Source organism: Zonotrichia leucophrys, chromosome 23, assembly GCF_028769735.1.
Source record: "Zonotrichia leucophrys gambelii isolate GWCS_2022_RI chromosome 23, RI_Zleu_2.0, whole genome shotgun sequence".
NCBI lineage: Eukaryota > Metazoa > Chordata > Aves > Passeriformes > Passerellidae > Zonotrichia > Zonotrichia leucophrys.
The window spans coordinates 7,504,717-7,525,041 of NC_088192.1; the positions used below are offsets into that span (position 1 = coordinate 7,504,717).

Sequence of the window (20,325 nt, forward strand, 5' to 3'; positions counted from 1 at the left end):
GGTCCTCCGCCGTCCCGGCATGCACTGCGCCCCCCAACCCTACACCCCCCCCTGTCCCCCCCCTGCTTTTCCCCCTATTTCCCGCCATTGTGCCTGGGCGCGCGCGGTGCCGCGTGACCGGGCGGGGGGAGCGCGAGGCGGCGGGCCCGGGCCATAGAGACGCGCGGCCGGGGGGGTGGGGTGGAGATGGTGGGATAGAGCGTCCCCCCGCCCTGCCGGCGACCGCCCCGAGTCCGCCAGGGCCGCCCCGAGCCCGCCGGGCCCGGACAAAGCGCCGCCGCCTCCCGCCCCGCCCCGCCCCGCCTGCAGCCCCGCCGCGGAGCCATGTCGGCTAGCAGCCTCCTGGAGCAGGTAGGAGTCCCCCTGCCGATACCGGGACGGCCCTGCTGGGCGAGGCCGCGGCTCTGGGCCTAACGGGTTGCGCCCCGGGCCGGGCGGCGGCTGCGGCCTCACTCCTCTCCCGTCGCATGGCCGCGCTCCATTGTGATGCGGCCGGGTCGGGCCTGTCCCCGCAGGGCTCGACCCTGCCGGGCCGGATCTCTCCCTTCCCCGGGCCGGGTCTGTCCCTGCTGGGCCTTGGCTCTCCCCGCTCTGACGGGTCTGTTTACCCACCCCCGATCTGCCCTCCCTTCTCTCGGCCGGGTCTGTTTACCCTCCTCAGCTCTGTCCTCCCCTCACTGGGCCGGGTCTGTATCGTCACCCCAGCCGGGTCTGTTCCTCTGACTCACCGCTTTCCCTTTTTCTTTCCCCACATCGTTGCTGGCGCGCCAGAGACCCAAGGGCCAAGGCAACAAAGGTGAGATCCCGGGGGATCGGGCGGGCCTGGTTGGGAGAGGCAGGATCCCTCAGCCGGGAGGGAAATAAACCCTGCGACCTGGCCTGCCTGCTGGGCTGGGGATAGTTTGCAGGTGTTGCCTGTGCGGTGGGAAAGTGTCTTGTGTGCCGTGGGCTGAGCGTGGTGTGTTAGAATTGGCAGAAGTTCATTATATTCTCGGGTTTGACTTTAAATACTTTAAGCTCATAATAATGGGGGCTTATTGCCTAGGTTTTTCTAACTTTACGCGTCTCTTTTCAGTGCAAAACGGCTCTGTGCACCAGAAAGATGGGTTGAATGATGATGACTTTGAGCCCTACCTGAGTCCCCAGGCTCGCCCGGTAAGTACCTGTTGCAGGCAGGAGGACTAAGAGCAGCAAGGTTTCCTGCTGCTCCAGTGGAGGGAAGTTTGGCCTCTTTGTATGTTCCCCATCACCACTGATTGCATTTTGATGTTTGCCAGCTGCCATAACTAATATTCTAGCCTATATCTGCATTTCTGCTGGTAGAAAGCATTGACTGCCCTTAGATTGTGGTGGGTGAGGTAGGGAGGTTTCTAGCAACTTTTTGAGAACTTCCTAGAGTTGGTGTCTAGCTCTTTTTTTTTCAACGTGACTGTCTCAAAGTCACCATTTCTGGTCTTTCAGTTTTAGTGTTGTGACTGTGTTGGTTTCTGGCTCTTCACACCAGAGAAGTGTGCTGAGTTGGGTTGTGAAGTTGCTTCACAGCAGGCTACTGTACCTTTCAGAGGATCAGATCAATCTTCTTACCTCAACACCAAGTCAACTGATGATGCCTATCAGGGGGATTTCTCTGTTTTTCACAAAAAAAACCCAAACCCAGAGCCCACATGTGATTCAAGTTTTGAGACTTTCTGAGAAGTTGAGCCAGAGAGTTTTGGAGCTTTGTGAACCAGATCCTGGAAGTCAAACTTGCAGCTATTTTCCTCTTCACTTTCTCCTAGAGTAACACCACTGTTAACTGGTGTTTGTTTTCTGTAATGAGCTGCAGGGGAGTGACACAGAACAGATGGAGTTCAGCTGATTAGATGTACAAGTGAGTACATAGATAAACATCTGTAATAGCACTGGAGCAGACAGGTTGCTCTCTTGCCTTCTCTTTCCAGTTGTGATCAGTAAAAATAAACTGTTCTAGTTTCCCCTTTTTGTGTATGCTGTATATATATATATATATATAAATATGCTGTATTTTTGCATATTTTTATTTTTCAGTACATTATTTTTCTCATGTAAACGTGATGCATGTTTTAATGGAACACATGAACAGGTTACTGTCTCAGTTAAATTTTCAGCAAGTATTTTCCTAGTTTGTGCTAAAGATCTGAGGATAAGTATTCTTTGCCTGTCAGCTGTTCATAATCTTCAGAATTCAGCCTGTCCATCAAGACAACTCACTGCATTCAACCCCCTGAAAAGTTACAAGCCTAAATTCAGCTTTCATAGGGTGAGAGAACGTTATTGCTTTCTCAAGTCTTGAATAAAAGCAGTTGCTTTCCTAGTAGCTGTTGTTTAATGCTGGTTTTTTTCTTTCTCAGCTATCAACATCCCTAATTCCCAGCTTCTTTCTGAATATGGATGTTTTTCATACAAACTGCAGTTTTATTTAATTTCCCAAAAACAAAAAGGTTACTATAATTTTGAAGCAACACAGTATTTTACTCTCTTTTACATGTTTTGATGTAGTATTTCTGGATCTTTAATTTCTTTCAGTGTGTCTCAGGCTGGTAAAAATTCATTTTAAAAATAAGGAAGTGGTTGTATGTGCCCCAGGAGACAGAAACTGAGCCAGGGCAAGATGAAACCACCAAGTTAACTTGGAGTGGAACCTTTGAGTGACTCTGTTCCTTGTTGTGCTGTGTAGAGTCCAAAACCTCCAGAGCTCAGTCTGGAGGGAGGCAAAAATACATATGTATCCAGGGGTACACCTCTTTAGTGGAGATGGGAAAGGGAGTTAGAGAAACTGCTCTGAATAATTGAAGTAAATGAGTTTTGGAGTTGATTCCTGAGCTCTCCACACATGCCTGAGGTAACCGTGTTGTAAAGTTTCACTGCTCCTTATTTTCCGCACCTGCTCTTTCAGGTATGACTGTTACTTTTCAGTTCCCAGGAGGTTACTGTGTATTTTAAAGCTCAGATATGCAGTAAATGATTTTTTAATCGTTTAAAATCCAAAAGCTCAACAGCAAGGGTCACTAAGAACCTTGGTCTGAGGTGAAGAGGAACAGTGAATTTGAGGAAATAACTGTGCGAAGAGTCTTAGTCATGGAGAGAATGAGAAGCTGGTGTTGTTTTATTTGCATGGTAATCAGCAAGTGTGTCAGTTGTGTCAGGGCAGGGGAGCAGAGTGAAGTGCTGTTTGATAACAAAGCAGTGTTGAAGACATTCAGGTGGAGAACAGCAGCCACTGTGTCCCAAACAGTGTCCCATATCTGCTCTGAGCTGCCTGTGCTCAACTCTTGAACTACTCTGCTCTCCTACCTGTATGCAGGTGCTTAGTTTTCTACAGGTCATAGCTTAATATGCCCTGTGTTAGATATGTCAAAGTTGGACATAATAGACCAGTGGGAAAATATTTTAAGCTGGCAAGAAGAAAAATTTTTTTTTTTTTTTCATCTGACAGTGATGTGCTTTGAGTACTGTTGTGGAGAAATGCTCTGCCTCAGGTTTAGGGATGGGCTGGCATGTTCCTGTTTCTTTAAAGCTGAGTTCAGGAGAGAAAATATTACTCTTATCATTGAGGCAATAAACTTATGAAGTGATTTTAGTGGCTCAAAATAGTAATAGGAAGTTTAAGTTTCATTTTTCTTACAAGTTAGTGTCAGTGTTGGTGCTTTTGGACAAATTGAGTCCTGCCTGGGTTTAGCAGGATTCAGTTCCTCAGTTAGTAAAACCCTGGATGAGAGTGAGTTTTTTTACTAATTTGCTTTTGGGAGACGTTTGTGAAATCAAAGGTTGAACAGAGCATCTCTTGAGTTTTCAGGCAGTACCACAGAAATCTTGTCTCAGAACACATGGTGTTAAATAGTTCCTATTAATTTCTCTAAAGTTGGGGGTTGGTTAGCCCCAAACCTGTTGCTCTCCTGTAAGTAGAAGGTAGTGGCAAACCTTCAGGTATTTCTGGAGAGTGCCAGAGCCAACTTGAGAGACTCCCTAGATTTCAGTGTGGCATAAAATCCTCTGGGAGCTGTGCTTCGCACGTGAGTGATTCAATGAAAAATGGAGCAGAGCCTGCTGCAAGCCAAGCTTTTAGCTGGGAACTGAATGCACCTTTGATCTCGTCTGTACTGGGCTGATGTCTTAGGGGCTGGGCAGGCGAGGCTGCTGCTCACAGGTTCAAATTACTCAGGATGATGCCCATTAGCAGGACTGAAACCACTCCCCAGAGGGGACCTGGGTTTGAATGGGAAATGACAGATGTTTTTCATGTAAGCAAATCTTGGGGATGTCTGAGACTTCCCTAATTGTCAAATTAGGCATTTGTTTTTTGTAACCTGAAGGCTACTTGGATGTTAAAAGGGAGATCAAGACACGGAGGCGGTGGTTTTTTTTCCTCTCTGGATTTGAAACCTGCTTGTGCTGGTGCTGTCACTGTGCTGCAAAAGGCTTCTGTTGATTACTTCCCAATTTCAGGTAATTTTCAGTGTGTACCCACAGCACTGGAGGAGTTTGTGTTTTGAGGAATAGGCCTTAAATCCCTGCTTTTTTGCAATTGCTTGGAATATTGTGAAGTGTGGAACTTTTAATTGTAGGAATAAAGCTGTTTTCGTGGCTAGTAAGTTTAAGGAAAGCAATCAGGGACACTTGTGATTTTCACTGTGTGTTTCTTCTGGATCCTTTTCTTTCTTATTCCCCTTCTCTCTGCATTCTTTCCCCAGATCCTCCCTGGAACCCCCTAATATGGGTTAAGTATGTTACACAAGCAGGAAAAATCCTTGTTGGAGGTAGCTACTAGCAGAAGATGATATTTGGATGCAAGATACTGGATTTATAGCCTGAGCAGGAGCTCCGGGGATTCCCAGTGTCCAGTGTATGTCAGGAACACCACACACTCCCCTCTTGGCATGAGAAGCTTTGTCTTTAACCTTTCTTAGCCTTTATCTTTAACTTTTCTGGCAATGGAACAAATTTTTGAGCCCTTCTAACAAAGGAGGTGTTCAAGGCTGGGCCTGTTTGTCTGCCGAGTCCTAAAGCAGGAAGGAGTAGGGCATGGGGAAGTCTAAGGTCCCTTTACTCCTGGTCCCTTAAAATTGGTTCACTTCCTTCTAACAATTCAGTGCTTATGTTTTTGTGGTTTTCTTTCAGAATAATGCATACACTGCAATGTCTGATTCCTATTTACCAAGCTACTTCAGTCCCTCCATTGGATTCTCCTACTCCTTAGGCGAAGCTGCCTGGTCCACAGGGGGAGACCCCCCCATGCCCTACCTGACCTCATATGGACAGCTAAGCAATGGGGAGCCTCACTTCCTTCCCGATGCCATGTTCGGGCAGCCAGGGGCCCTTGGCAGCACTCCATTCCTTGGGCAGCACGGCTTTAACTTCTTTCCAAGTGGGATTGACTTTTCAGCTTGGGGGAATAACAATTCTCAGGGACAATCCACTCAAAGCTCTGGCTACAGCAGCAACTATGCCTATGCTCCCAGCTCACTGGGAGGGGCCATGATCGATGGGCAGTCAGCCTTTGCCAATGAGACCCTCAACAAGGCTCCTGGCATGAACACTATTGACCAGGGCATGGCAGCCCTCAAGCTGAGCAGCACGGACGTGGCAAGCAGTGTCCCGAAAGTCATCGGCTCAGCCGTGGGGAGTGGGTCTATCACCAGTAATATTGTGACGTCCAACAGTTTGCCTCCGGCAACGATTGCACCACCAAAGCCAACCTCATGGGCTGACATTGCCAGCAAACCTGCCAAGCAGCAGCCCAAGCTGAAGGCCAAGAATGGCATTGCAGGGCCAAGTCTCCCGCCGCCTCCCATAAAACATAACATGGATATTGGAACTTGGGATAACAAAGGGGCAGTGGCAAAAGCCCCATCACAGACCTTGGTCCAGAATCTTGCTCAGCAGCCACCACAGGTGTCTCCACAGCCCCTGGGCCAGCAGATCAGTAGTAGCCCACCGGTTACCCAGACTCCGGGTGGGCAGCAGCCGCAGGCACTGCCACCGTCAGCCCCACTGCCTGTGCCACCAGCACAGCCCGCCCGCTGGGTCGCCCCTCGGAATCGTGGCAACGGCTTTGGCCAGAATGGAGTGGACGGTAATGGAGTGGGACAGGCTCAGGCCAGTTCTGGTTCTCCTTCTGAGCCACACCCAGTCTTGGAGAAGTTGAGATCTGTTAACAACTATAACCCCAAGGATTTTGACTGGAACCCAAAGCATGGGCGGGTTTTCATCATTAAGAGTTACTCTGAGGACGATATCCACCGTTCCATTAAATACAATATCTGGTGCAGTACGGAGCATGGCAACAAGAGACTGGATGCAGCCTATCGCTCCATGAATGGGAAGGGCCCCGTATACTTACTGTTCAGTGTCAACGGTAGTGGTCACTTCTGCGGCGTAGCAGAAATGAAATCTGCTGTGGACTATAACACCTGTGCAGGTGTGTGGTCCCAGGACAAATGGAAAGGACGTTTTGATGTCAGGTGGATTTTTGTGAAGGACGTTCCCAACAGCCAGCTGCGACACATCCGCCTAGAGAACAACGAGAATAAACCAGTGACCAACTCCAGGGACACTCAGGAGGTGCCTCTGGAAAAGGCTAAGCAGGTGTTGAAAATTATTGCCACCTACAAGCACACCACCTCCATCTTTGATGACTTCTCACACTATGAGAAACGCCAAGAGGAGGAGGAAAATGTTAAAAAGGTAACATGTTTGTGTGTCTTGTCTGAGTTCAGAAGGGCAAGAGGTGGTGGGCGCTGCCTTGCACCGGACAAACTCTGGGGTGTGGACTTGTGGGTATTAGCCTGCCTTTTGGCTATCTGCCTCCTCATACCTGGAACCCACACCCAAATAGTAGCCTGACTTTGTGGGGAAATATGTCCAGAGAAGCCACCAAGGTGATTAGAGGGATTGAGCAGCTCTCTTGTGAGGAAAGACTAAGAGAATTTGGATTGTTATGCCAGGAGAAGAGAAGGCTTTGGGGTGACATAATTGTGACCTTCTAGTGCCTGATGGAAGCCCAGGAAAGATGAAATGAGATTATTTACAAGGGCCTTAAGAGACAGGACTAGGGGGAGTGGCTTTAAATTGAGAGAATATATTTAGATTGGGTATTAGAAGAAAATTGTTCTCTGTGTGAGGGTGGTGAGGCCTTGGCACAGGTTGTCTAGAGAACCCGTGGCTGCCCCATGCCTGGAAATGTCCAATGCCAGGTTGACTGGGGCTTGGAGCTGCCTGGTCTAGCAGAAGGTGTCCCTGCCCATGAGTTAGAATTAGATGATCTTTAACATCTCTTCCAAATCAAATCCAATTCCTAACCCTAACCCTAACCCAGCACTTGGCAGAGCGGGGTGAGAAGCCTTGCCCAGGCCCCGCCTGCGATTATTGACTGTGTGTTGGTTATGCTGAATCTCAGCCTTTGCCGAGTGCTGTGATGTAAACAAAATGTATTTCTGTGCCATTATCAGCTCCTGGATCAGAGCAGTTTGAAGCTGGAGACCAGGAATGCATTTGGGAAGTTGTTAGAAACCAGGGCTGGGTCTTAGAATGGCTCCTAATCCACCCCCTGGCCACAGTGGGGTCAGCATGACAGATGTCTCCCTCCACTTGTAAAACCTCTAGGAACAGCAGTTCCTGTCCCTCCCCAGGCAATCTATCCCTCTCCTTAATTATCCTTCCTGTAAGGAGGCTTTGTCTAATGCCCAACCTAAATCTCCCTCACTGCGATTGAAGTCCATGCCTGCTTGTCCTGTGGTCACGGTCACTGTGTTCCTCCTTGCTCTCTTTGGGGCCATGGTGGGCTGTCACCTGCGTGGTGCTGCCAGCAGTGTGGTACATGAGCTGAGCTCCCAACTTGCTTTGCAGCTGCTCTCAAATCTTCCTGTCGTCATCTACTCCTTAACGATGCGTTAATTGAAAATCCTGCCCCAAATTCAGGAACCAGTGGACTTTGAATCTTACTTGGGTTCAGTTGTAGCAAAGTCACCTGGGGCTGCCCTTCCCCTCAATGTGGATCTGGCTTATGTTTGATCAAAACGATAATTACAAAAATTAGCATTAGCACAGCTGGCTGGGAGTTTGCCAAGTTTCCTGATGATCTCTTTAGTTTGAGCAATAGGGAATTTTCCCCCCAAGACTTGAAGAACAGAATCAGGAGCTGCAGCTGTTCACTGAGACAGTGAATGCAGTTTTAAATTTTTTTATATATATTTTACATGGAGCATCATATAAATTATAATAATTAAGCACAAATGTGGTTGCTTACAGTACTTAGCGAAAGTCTGTAAGGGAGGCATAATAAATGGCAAGGTGTGAAGGTGTAAACTGGTGTTTTGTGAGGACCTGATTGTTTTGTGTGATTTCACCTCCTAGAATTGTTTCACTCGTTGTCCAGCCTGTCTTGCCTGTGAGGGTGGGGAGACTCTGGCACAGGTTGGCCCAGAGAAGCTGTGGCTGCCCCGTTTGTGGAAGTGTTCAAGACCAGGTTGGATGGAGTTGCCTGGTCTAGTGGAAGATGTGCCTGCCCACAGCAAGGGGTGGAGCAGGATCATCTGTAATGTACTTTTCAACCTAAATCCTTATGGGATTCTGTGAAACCCTCCAGACCTGACTTCAGGGAGCAACAGTTAGCATTGTTAGAGAGTGAGACTGTGGCACAGTGGGAGAATGCAGGGGAAGGGGGAAAATGCTCCTTAAGGACAGGTTAGGGATGGATGGATGAAAAGAGTTAATACTAGGTATGGGTAAGCAGAAGGAGGAGTAGAAGAGAGAAGGCTTTGGGAAAAGCAGACAGAATGATGGGCTCTTCTGGAAGGCTGCTGCATTTGCTGTGTAAAGTCTTAAAACCAGGAATATACTAGAAATAAGGCTTAGCAGTTTTCTTAAAGCTGTAAAGTATCTTTATTCATCTTCTCAGTTGCTTTTTGAAGTCTCCTCCCCTTGCTTGCTTCTTGAGACGTGCTGGTGTGGAGAGTCGAAAGCAGCAGCGATAGTCTGAGTGCCAGTGCTGCCTTTCTGAACCATGTTCTAGTGGATGCAGCAGTAGTTGATTAGGAAAGCACTCTTTCTTTGCAAAGGAGCTTAGTCATAGCTCTTTGGAATTCACAGAGGACAAGGGAGCTGTGTAAACACAGTTGGTGTTTGCTCTTTGCTATTTACTCATCCTGTGTTTCATGCTCAGGCCCGTGTAACATCCGGCACAGAGGAGGTGACTCTCTGGGCCTTGGTCATTCTTACAGTAACAGTTTGACCTCCTCAGTCATTCACTGACACAGCCTGGAATGTGGTTAAGGTTTCTGTATCTTTTCTTTCATGGTTTCATTGAGGAACAGTCATTTTTAGTGGAGGAGGGTTTTCTTTTTTCTTGGAGTGATTCCTACCATGGGACTAGAGGTGCCAAAAAGCCCAAACCATGCTCTGTCTGCTTGAAGCATCTCAAGTAATCACCTGAATTTAAAAAATATATGAGGAACCAGAACTGAAACACTGAAAAGTTAAAATGCTGGTCTGGCAGTAGCTCCCTGCCTGCTTTTTGTGCTGGGGAAATTCCATTGCTCCCAGCTCTTTTATTTCTCCTACAGTGTGAGATGTTGATGCTCTGCAGTTGTATTCTTTGAAGCTTAAATGTTTCAAGGTTTGGCTTGCTTCAAACTTATCCTGAGCTGCAGTTGTTTCATTCAGCTGCAGCTTGCCCAGATCTTTGTCTCATTTGCAGTTTGATTGCGGCTTGCTGCCTGAGCCGATGGATGATCACTTGTGAAAGTCTGGAAACTCTTGATTATTCTTTTATGCTTCTCACTGTTAGTCATTTCTTCAGAATCCCTTAAAGCAGATCCAAGAAATTATATGAAAAATGTATAGTGTTTATGCTGTTTCCATTGTCCAGTGAAGGGAGGAGGTGGGTAGTTAGTTTAGTGTTGAAAACACTGAAATAATCCTCTTTCTTTTCCTGTTGCCTGTGCCCATCCTTTTCCTCTAATGCTAATCCCCATTCCTTTTCCATGTGTTGCTTTGTTCTACTAATCCATTTTTTAAAAAGGTTTGAATATTCTCCTGACCCACAATGGTTGAGCCAACTTGCAGTGCAATCCTGTCCAGAGCAGTCTTGAAACCCATAATAGCTGCTTTTATGGTAGAGCTTGTCACTGACTTCTTCCATGTAAGAATTCTTTTATCTTTGCTTTAAACAATCAAAACAACTACACAATCCCTGCCCTGTGGTCATGCACTTGGATTTCTAGGAATGCTGCGTTGACCTTGTAGTAAAGGTCTCCCATAATGATCTGCTTGGCGTGAAAGGTTGACAGCTTGTGTTTTGTGGAAATGCAATCAGTGGAAAACTCCAAGGGAAGTTTATTTTGGTTCTTTCTGCCTGCCCAGGCATGAGATATTTGGCTACTCATAGGTTCCAGGGATTTTAGGAAGGCTGTCATGAAAACCAGTGCTGTGTAGAGTGTTTAGTGGTCAGATTTGCAGCTGAGAAGAGACACTGTCTGCTGGGACTTTGAGTGTTGAGTCAAGATGAGCTGTGCAGAACGGGGAGAGCTTTGGTGTGGTTTGTCATGATCAGGATCAGCCTCAAAGCACAGAGGTCAGATTGGCCAGATTGGATCTGTTATTTCTGGAATTGTGCTGCTTTGTGCCTCAGATGATGCTGTCTACTGGTTAAGAGAGTATTAATACTGGCAAGTGTCACTGCCTCCTTGGAACATGTGATTTAAGGGAAAACTGAGGGGTGTTGTATGAGCCTGTTTGAAATGGGCAGGCTATTTTACAGTCACTGGAATACATGAATGCTTTCTGATGGATTTTACAAAGCTCTTTTTTACTTCTTCCCAATTTGTAATTTCAGAGGGGAGGAGGGAGAATATTCCCTTTAGGGTGGATCAGCACTTTTCCCTTGCTGTTAGAGTTGTCCTGGAGAGTGCTGCATTTGCTTTGGCTTTACCATGTTCCACAGGACAGTATTTCTGACTTGAAGATTCAATTCCTGGATATTCCATATCAAGGCAAAGCCAACTGTTCTCTGTGGCAGCAAGGGAACACTCCTTCCACTCACACAGTTCCTTTCATTTGGTGATCCCAGGGCTATTTGCTGTTATGTGCTCCAAACTGTGGCCTTTGTGAAATTAATTGATTGATACACCAAGACAGAATTTCTGCTATGCTGTTCAGCAATGCATACGGTTTCAGTTTATGTCCAGGCTGTTTAAATCCTGTAGGTCTGTGTCCATGCTCGTATATTTGCCCAGGACTGGAGGAAACAAGCCATCCTGCTTATTCCAGTGGCTTGGCACTGGCTGTTTGTAAGGAATATTTTGTGCTTACGATATTTTTAAGCCAGCCCTTAACAGCACTCACAGATTTTTGCTCATGTTCTAGCTCTGTCTAAAGAAAGGAGAAAACCGAAGGGAAGACTTAGATCTGTCTGATGCTCTAATCCATGTTTTCTCCTGTGAGGCAGGGAGCTGTGTTTCCTCATCCCTAAAACTGGAGCAGCTGGGGCTAGGAGCCTTTTCACTGCAATTGAAGTGGAATCAGAGCAGTGGAAGGGCAAACCACTTGCACTTGCCTTGTAGTCCTGTCTCTCTGTTCTAGTGTTGTGTTAGAAGTCTTTAAAATAATATTTGAATGTAATGTTAATATTATAAAATAGTATTTAAAGTTGGCTTGTTGATGTTAGTTTAAGGGCCTGTTGAGATGCACTGTTTAAATTTTTCAATTGTTTTATCCCTGTCCATGGCAGAGGGTTGGAACTAGAAGATTTATAAGGTCCTTTCCAACCCAGGCCATTCTAGGATTCAAGGACTGGGATTGGTGTTGGGCCAGACAGAGTCCAGGCCATCTGCAATGGGGTTTCTCCCCTATTAGAGATATTGCCTCAACATGGGGAGTTTATTCCACACCCTGTTCTTGTGAACTTGTTCCCAGCTTACTTCTTGCCTTCTCAGTGTGGGCAAAGCTTCATGTCCCCCCACTCCAGATTATTTTGGCTGCATGATTTCAGCTCTGAGCTGTAGAATACCCTGAACTAATTGTTCTTATAAATATATTAATTGAATTGATTATGAACATAAGAATTACTTCAAATTAATGTTTTAAAATCTATAAAAACCTTTTTTTCCCTTCAGCAGATGAATTAAGATGGAGGAATGATCTTAAACTGAAATAGGGTAGATTCAGATTAGATATTGAGGAGAAATTAATTTCTGTTAGGTCCTGGCAGGGGTTGCCCAGAGAAGCTGTGGCTGCCCCTGGATCCCTGGAAGTGTCCAAGGCCAGGCTGGACAGGGCTTGGAGCTGGCTGGTCTAGTGGAAGGGTCCCTGTCCATGGCAGGGAGTGGGCTTTCAGGTCCCTTCCAACCCAAACCAGCCTGTGGTTCTGTGATAAATTATATGTGTATGGCTGAAAAATTGCCTAGAAGCACTGTGGAGGGCTTGGAATGCAGAAGGGAAGTGTGTAAGCTGTCAGCAGCAGAGGTTGCTTTGGTTTTCTTCCACTTATTTTTTCCTCCCAGAGTTCTGGATAACTTGCTGGCACCAAGGTTAAGAGCAACTTACACGGGTATGTGTTTCAGGTTATGTTATTAACATCTGCTTCCCCAGAAGAAGTTCTTATCTTCCAAGCAAGACCCTTTGCCGTCTGTTTCGTTCAGTGAAACCCCAGCGCGTGGTCTGGTTCAGTTCCCTGGATTTTTCCCTAATGCAGAAGTACAGTGGGTCACAAGACATTGCTTGAAAGCCGATTGGGATCCCAAGAAAACAGTTGAAGTGCATTGTTCTGTGAGCAGTTGATCAAGTACAGCTCCATGCACAGTGTTCCTTCCTTGTTCTTATTGAAACTATAATTCTGCACCAGCTTTTTGCCTGAAAGAAACTTTTATTTTTTTTCTGTTTCAGGTTCATGAAGCTCCTTGTTTTGTGTTGTGGTCACTCTCATTACAATTAGTCCTCTCATTTTCCTGCATGTTCTGGTTTGTACCTGGTAGTAATTGTGCTGTCTTACAGCTTTGTGAGTTAATAATTAGTTCCTTAGTGGTACAAACCACTGGAGGCTTGTCAGCCAGAACAGTGCCAACAGCCTGCTCTACCACAGCAGTTCCTAGGGAAGTCCCTCTTAAACAAGGATGGTTATTACCCAAACTGTGATGGCTAGAATAGAAGTTTTTTGTAGCTCCTTCCAGTGACTAGTCCCCAGTATGAGCCTTTTTAATTGACATATAAGTCATATAACAGTGTGTTTGAGCAGTTAATAATGAACCATTTGGGGTTTGTGCAAGAACTTGGAAATTTCTGGTTCTGTATAATTAGATTTTTTTTTTCTTAAAAGTACAATGCTGAGCTGCTTTTTTGTGTGGTTAACTGCAGAGCTATTGTAATGTAATCCCAGTTTGGAAGATTTAGATAAAATCTACCTAAAAAGCTTGTACTTTCTTTCTAATCTTGGGGGGAAAGGAAACCACACTCTTCGGTTTCCTTCTTTGTATCTATGCACAGTGGGGAAGGGCTCTGCTGTCTCCATCTCAGCTCTGTTATTTGTGGTACCATCTGTAAAATACCTTCAGAGAATGTTCCTTGACATTACACCTGCATGGTGTGACAGAGGGCACTGCCAGGTCTTTAAAGCAGTGAAGATTTTGAAACATTTAAGTGGAGTTTCTTCCTTTTCTGGAGAGTTTTGTGGAACTTATGGTAAGACTTCTTGCCTGAGCGATCGTTTAAGGTAACCAAAGTAATGAAATGCATTTCCCTTGTAGTGATGGGGAAGAATAAAAATCTCCCTGGTTGTTGAAGACCAGGAGAATTTTCTTTCTTCCTAATGACTGGAAAGGACTTGTGGGTTTTTTTTTGTGCTCCAAAGTCAGCCAGTCCAGTTCCAGGCTGTGTTGTGAGCGAAGCTGTCCTTCCATGGAATGCCACTGGGAATCCTCCCAGCTTGCTCTGTCTCTTTTGCTCTAAATATTCATGCATGTTCTCAGCTTTTCACCATTCTGTTTCCTGACCTGTGGGACAAGAGTTCCTGTGTGAGAGTAATTAGAAATGTTTGTGGGAATTGGGCTGCTTTATTCAGGCAATTAAATGTGATGTTTAAGAGGAGGTTTGTTTAATGTTCTTTGCAATTGATTGAATCAGTTTTAAAAGGTGCCTGGAAAGATTCTGGGGAACAGCAGTGTGCCTGAGGATATCCAATAGCACAGACCACCATGTGTAAACCCCCCTGTAGAGGAAAAGCCTTGGCTCTCTTCATGCCCTTCTTGTCCCAGGCTGGTTGTTCTGACATGGAAATTAGGTGTCCAAGGCCATGTCTCTTCTTGGTTCCTGCTTGTTCACTGATATGAGTTTGTTCTGTTTAGAGTTCTGTGGATATATGGGTTTGCTGTGTTGGATTTTGATCTGTAGAACAAAAGGCCTGTCCTGCTATGACAAAGAATCACTTTTATTTGCCTCATCTCCTGTCTTCTTTGGTGATGAGCCTCATTAAGTGAATGGGAAGTACGAGGAAGGTGTCAGGCTATAAGCAGATCACTACATGATTTTTATCCTCTTTTCTAGACAAGGATGTAGCTATTTTTTGGTAACCCTGATGGCTTTCTAATGCTAACAGGAAAAGTCATGTTTGGTTTGAAACTACGGGGACTTGAGACTGCTTGTGGAGCATAATATACAAGTGATACATCATCCATCATTTGTGTTGTGTCTTCCTTGAGCAGATCCTGCTGGGAGGGCCGTGGGCTGCAGTAACTCATGATTTCTAAGGCAGTGATCTAAGATGTCTGCCTTGGAGACATGGGCACATGGAAGTCCTGCTGGGTTGTTTGGCTGGGATTGCATCAAAGAGCGAAGTGCAACATCACAGGCTGAGTGGGGCTGATGTGTGTGTGTGTCTGTGTGTACCAAGGCCAGGGTTTGATTAGAGGCTCTCCAGGGAATGGTCATGGGCCCCAAGGCTGCCAGAGCTCCAGAAGCATTTGGACAATGCTCTCTAACATGGGGTGGGATTGTTGCTGTGTCCTGTTCAGGGCCAGGAGCTGGACTTGATGATCCTTGTGGGTCCAACTCTGGATTTTCTGGTTGGGTGTCTTAGCATTTTGGGGAATGATACTGGGAATTCCATTGCTCCAATGGAGGAATTGCCTGCTGTTTCCTCTATGGGCAGGCACTGGGTGAGTGATGCCTTTTGCTTGGAGGACTTTCTCAGGCCAAACAGACTGTGCCTGGCCTGGCCTGCCCAAGGCAGGCCTGCAGCTCAGGCAGGTTCCAACAAACCAGGGTTTGTAAGCTGCACAGCTGGGTGCTGTGCCCTGTCTTCTTCTCCAGGTCCTCCTTTGGCTTAGTCTGGCTATTTCCCTATCTTTGGTGTGGCAATAAAATCCTTACCTTTGCTGGGAGTGTTGATGCTGAACCTTGGTTGTCAGTCAAGGTCAGAGTCTCTGAAGAGATGGGCAATGTTGTCTCTCACTGTCATTTTGTCAGGTGCAAACGCTTGATCCTTTTGTTGTTGGCTCCCCTGCAGTGTGAATATATAAGGTGATCTCATATTGCTCAGTTGCTGTTATCAGGACCTAGCTTGTGGCATGGCTGCAGCCCCTGGGGACAGTAGTGACAGGACTGAAGTTGCTTTGAGTGGTGTGATCAGAGAGAGCTCCTGTTTGCGTACTTGCTTTGTGTGAACTTTGTGTCAGCACAGGATTTGAGCTGTGGCACAAATCAACCATTTCCATGACATGCTGCTCTTGCCCTTCCTGTTCCTGAGGGGTTTGATGGATGGGGATGAGTCTGAGCAGGTGCCTTTCTTGTTTCTTCCCATATGGATCAATAAGATATGACCCAAGTTTAATGAAAGTGCAGCCAAAGGGCATAAAACACTTCTTGATGGAATCCCTTTGCTCTCCAATGATCATATCCCAGAGCAAAGCCCAGTCTGTGTGTGCAGATGCTGCTTTGTCTTCTGGGGCTGTCGTGTAGCTGGGTGGGCTGTGACACCTACACTGCTACATAGCCTGTGGATTTGGACAAGGATGAGCCAGGAAGGACAAATGTTTGCAATGTGGTTGAGCCTTGCTGTGTATTCTGGTAGATCTGGCTGGTGGTTGAATGATCACTGTAATGCTTCTGAGGACAAGATGTCTTGGATCCCTCTGCTCTACTCAGATGACACCTTACATGCAGTGCCGCATCCAGCTCTGAGGATTCCAGCATCAGAAGGATGTGGAGCTGCTGGAGAAAGTCCAGAGGAGGCCACAGAGATGCTCCAAGAGCTGGAGCCAGGCTGGGAGAGCTGCAGGTGTTCACTTGGAGAAGAGAAGGCTCCAGGGGGACCTTACAGGCCCTTCTAATGCCCAAAGAGGCTCCAAGACAGCTGAAGAGGGACTTTTGACAAGGAATGGAGGGACAGAACACAGGGAATGGCTTCTCACTGCCAGATGGGATATTGGGAAGGGATTGTTCCCTGGGAGTGTGGTGAGGCTCTGGCATAGGGTGCCCAGAGAAACTGTGGCTGCCCCATCCCCAGAATTGTTCAAGACCAGGTTGGACAGGGCCTGGAAGAACCTGGTATAATGGAAAGTGTGCCTGCCCATGGCAAGATGAGATTTCAGCTCTCTTCTAGCCCAAACGTGTTAGGTTCTGTGGTTTTGGATCAGGGATCCACCTCCTTTCATATCCAGCCACCTTTCCTCCATTCCCCTCTGGCTTGCTCCTTGAAGCAGGCTCTTGACTGAAGGGGAATGGGGACCTTTTGGGGACCCCCTTCCCCAGTCCTGGTTTACAGCAGGTCTGAAGTGAAGATGTTCACTTTGGCCCCCTCTCTAGCTTGGTGACATGGGGAGCGTCTGCTCCAGGCTCTGTTCTGACACATCGGTATTTAAGGGTTTGGATTTTCCCTGGGGTTGGCTCCTTATTAGCTGCATGCAGGCCTTGGGAGCAGCATCATCTTCTCAGCAGGAAGAGGTGATTCATTAGGGTCCAGCTGCTCAGCTAACAGGGTGATGTGTGCAGCAGGAACCTTGGCCACTGTCCCAGCCCAGGACACTGGCCTTGGAGATGCACAGGGCATGATTGAACATGGCAGCCAGCTTATCCCATGTCTGCATTTGCGAAGTGGTTGCATTAGCTCAGGCAGTTGCAACTGCTTCCCAAAGGGATGTGTGACATTGCCATCTGTCCCTGTGTAACATACATAACATGCTGGCTGCTGAACCAGGCCTTGGCACCTTCCTTTGGATTTGTGGCTCTCCCTGTGGTGCTTCTTGTGCTCTGTGTTCAGGCCTGGCTCTGCTTCCCAACCTAGCAGTTGGATTTTGCTGTGCTGTTGTGGTGTTTTGACAATGAAAGCATCTGCAGCAGACTTGGGCAGGATTACAGGAAAAGGGGAATTAAATTGACTTGGATAATTGTTCTTGATGAGAACATGTGCCTTCGTCTGATCCCTGTCCCCAGAAGACAGCAGAGAATCATGTTGGCCTTGCTCTGCATCCTACGGAGGAATGGGAAGTAAAGCCTCCTTGGGTCTGTGGCTGAGGCTAAAGCCAGTGGGGGTATTCTAAGCTGGAGACCAGGCCTCCCTTTTTGGGAAGGTTTCTAAGGATAGATGGCTGCACATGTTGTTGTCCCAGGATTGAAGCTGTTTGGGGATGGGCTCTCCCTGGATTCAGCAGTGGCAAAGGATGAGGTTTCCTGTAGCCGCCTGTGTGCTTGTGGCAGAGGTTGCGTGAGCTGCCAAGTTGGGAAGGTGCCCCCCCATCAGCAGGTTAGCATGGGACTGCGGGAAGCAGGCAGAGGACTCTTGCTGCCCTTATTTCAGGTGATACAACTCCAGGCAGAGAGGGACATGCAGGGAAACATCCTCAGCTGAACCAAAGTACTAGGTTCAGAGCCCTGACAGCATGTCCTCTCTGAGTGAAGAGGGAAAACCTGCTGTACCTGTGAGTACCTGCTGCAGGTATGGCTTTGCTGTGGAAGTGGGATGGACTTGGCACCTCTTGGACTAGTTAGGTGGTGATGGGCTCACTCCGCAGGAGCTGGAGCCCTGCAGTGCATGTCATGCCTAGACTACAGGGACGTGACTGTCTTCAGGGAAGAGGCAGAGCTAGGGAGAAGCATCAGCTCAGGGCCCTCTGGCTGCTGACAGGTTTCATTTTTGAGGTGGTGTCTTATGATCTGGGAATGACACTTCAAACACCTGATAACCCTTTGAGGAGGCCTGGACCTGCTTCTGTGAGAGCTTCTCCATTAAACCCGAACAGAACTCTGAAGAGATGGGCATGGAGTGCTGAGAACAGCAAAGGGGGTGGCAGCCTTTGGTGTCTGGGGGTATTTGGTGCTGTGCTGCCTCTTTGTTCTGGTGCAAGTGTTTGGACAGGGCGTTTCCACAGTGCTGGAGGAAGACCCAGGGTGATAGCAGTCAGTGGGAAATTCCTGTGAAGTTCTTGTTTTTCAAGTGAGATACCATCAAGTTGTGACAGGGGTATTGGAGAGATTTTCTGCAGGGGAGCTGGGACTGTTTCAGTCCCTGCAGATCAAGGCTAATGTCAGTGCTCCCTGGGTTTGGGCTCCAGCCTACTGTGATGCCTGCAGGGGAGTTCAGGTGGCATTTTTTTCATAGAATCATGAAATGGTTTGGGTTGGAAGGGAACTTAATGACCATCTCATTCCAATGCATATACCTTCTTCTAGACCAGGCTGCTCCAAGCCCTGTCCAACCTGACCTTGGACACTTAAAAGCATGAGGCAGCCACAGCTTCTCTGGGCACCCTGTGCCAGGTTCTCACCACCCTCACAGGGAACAATTCCCAAGATCTTGCCTAACCCTTCCTTCAGGCAGTGCGAAGCCATTCCTCCTTGCCCTGTCCCTCCAGGCTCTTGTCCAAAGTTCCTCTCCAGCTCTCTTGTAGCCCCATTAGGCACCAGAAAGGGCCTCAGAGGTCTCCCTGGGTGAACCACCCCCAGCCTATCTCCAGAGCAGAGGGGCTCCAGTCCTCAGAATGTTTCTGTGGTCTCCTCTGGAGCTCCTCCAGCAGTTCCACATCCTTCTGATGTTGGAATCCCCAGAGCTGGATACAGCTCTGCAGGTGGTGAATCACCTGAGATGAAAAGAGGAGAATAAGGAGCTATTTGACCTCAGCGATGTGACATCTCTGCAGTGACTGGATGCAGTAGCAGCACTTCTTTTGACAAGAACAATGCTCTTTTCCTGGCTTTGCTGGGACAGGGTTTATGGGAGTGCCATGTCTTGGAATGCCGATGTGTAACAGTAGTGAATAAAACTGCTCTCAGTTAATATGATCTCTGTTATTTTTTTTGCAGGAACGCCAAGGCCGTGTCAAGTAAAAGGCCATTCCTCCAGCACAGATTGCTGCAGAGATTGCATCCCAGCTGTCTTTCAGAGAGAGAAAGGAACAAGAGTATCCCAGAAAGAATTAGGACTTTTTTTTCTTAATTCCTTTGACTTCAAAAAGACTTTTACAAACTTCCAATTAAAAAAAAAAAAAAGTATTGGAATATCACAAGACATAGGACTAAAAAAAACCAAAAAACAACTACAAAAAAATCCCTTCTAGGTAGAGTAGAGGTGAAACCTGTCCCATTTCTTTTGGTTTTGGTTGTGATTTCAGAGCATACACTTTGTTTTTGTCTTTTTACTATGGTTTTGGATTTTTGAGTCCGTAAGTGGCATATGCCTTTTTTTTTTGTCTAATTTTTAAATCTCATTGTTCCTCCTCTTTCCACCCTGTTGGGCCTCCTTCCCTGGTTTTGATATTTGCACTTGGAGCACTGAATTATAGCATCCACCATGCAAAGTGGAGTAACTTTTTTGTTTTTCTTTCCCCGGACCAGAAGAGGAGGAATTCTGTGAGGAAGTTGGGGTTTTGGCCTAAGAAGAATTGAACAGAAAATTGTCCACGAGGTTATGTCTTAAAGGTGGTTCATTTTTCTCTGACCCTTTGTTACTCAAAAGTCAAGTACTAGGAGTCCTAAGAAATGTTCTGTTCTTGTGCATTTTATAGATTTAAAGATTAGGTCTGGACGAATTTGATTTTTTGAAAGCTGAGAACAGTGGTAAAAACTTGTCTTGTTTACAGGAAAATGAATTTTGGACAATAAAAAGCCCAAAACAAACAAACCAAGGAAGAAATATTGTAAAATGTGTAGTGACTATGTTTCAGTTTCTTGTTAAGCCAATGAGGACTGGGCGTTGCCTTTCTTTTCACTATTAATCACTTCTCATTAATAAATGTGAGATCCTGTTGAGCATCACTGTTGTCTCCTGCTCCCTTCCCCTTGCTGTCAGCTCCTCAACTATTGGAAAAATACCTGAAAAAAGGAGTG

The 20,325-nt window shown here is 46.8% G+C and overlaps 2 protein-coding genes across 3 annotated transcripts in view; both read left to right on the forward strand.

Moving 5' to 3' along the window:
* Window positions 1-20,123, forward strand: part of GMEB1 (glucocorticoid modulatory element binding protein 1) — a 33,016-nt gene extending 12,893 nt beyond the window's left edge. For both annotated transcript variants that reach the window (XR_010442692.1, XR_010442691.1), the window contains 3 exons: window positions 772-796; window positions 1,076-1,155; window positions 19,303-20,123. The gene's annotated coding sequence lies outside the window, so the exon portion shown is untranslated. The remainder of the gene's footprint in view (window positions 1-771; window positions 797-1,075; window positions 1,156-19,302) is intronic.
* On the forward strand, window positions 62-20,123 carry YTHDF2 (YTH N6-methyladenosine RNA binding protein F2). The gene is made up of 5 exons (XM_064731825.1): window positions 62-351; window positions 772-796; window positions 1,076-1,155; window positions 5,137-6,702; window positions 19,303-20,123. Exons 1-5 carry the CDS (start codon window positions 325-327, stop codon window positions 19,324-19,326), a joined length of 1,722 nt encoding a protein of 573 aa, XP_064587895.1. The 5' UTR covers window positions 62-324; the 3' UTR covers window positions 19,327-20,123.
* Window positions 20,124-20,325: the final 202 nt, after the last annotated feature.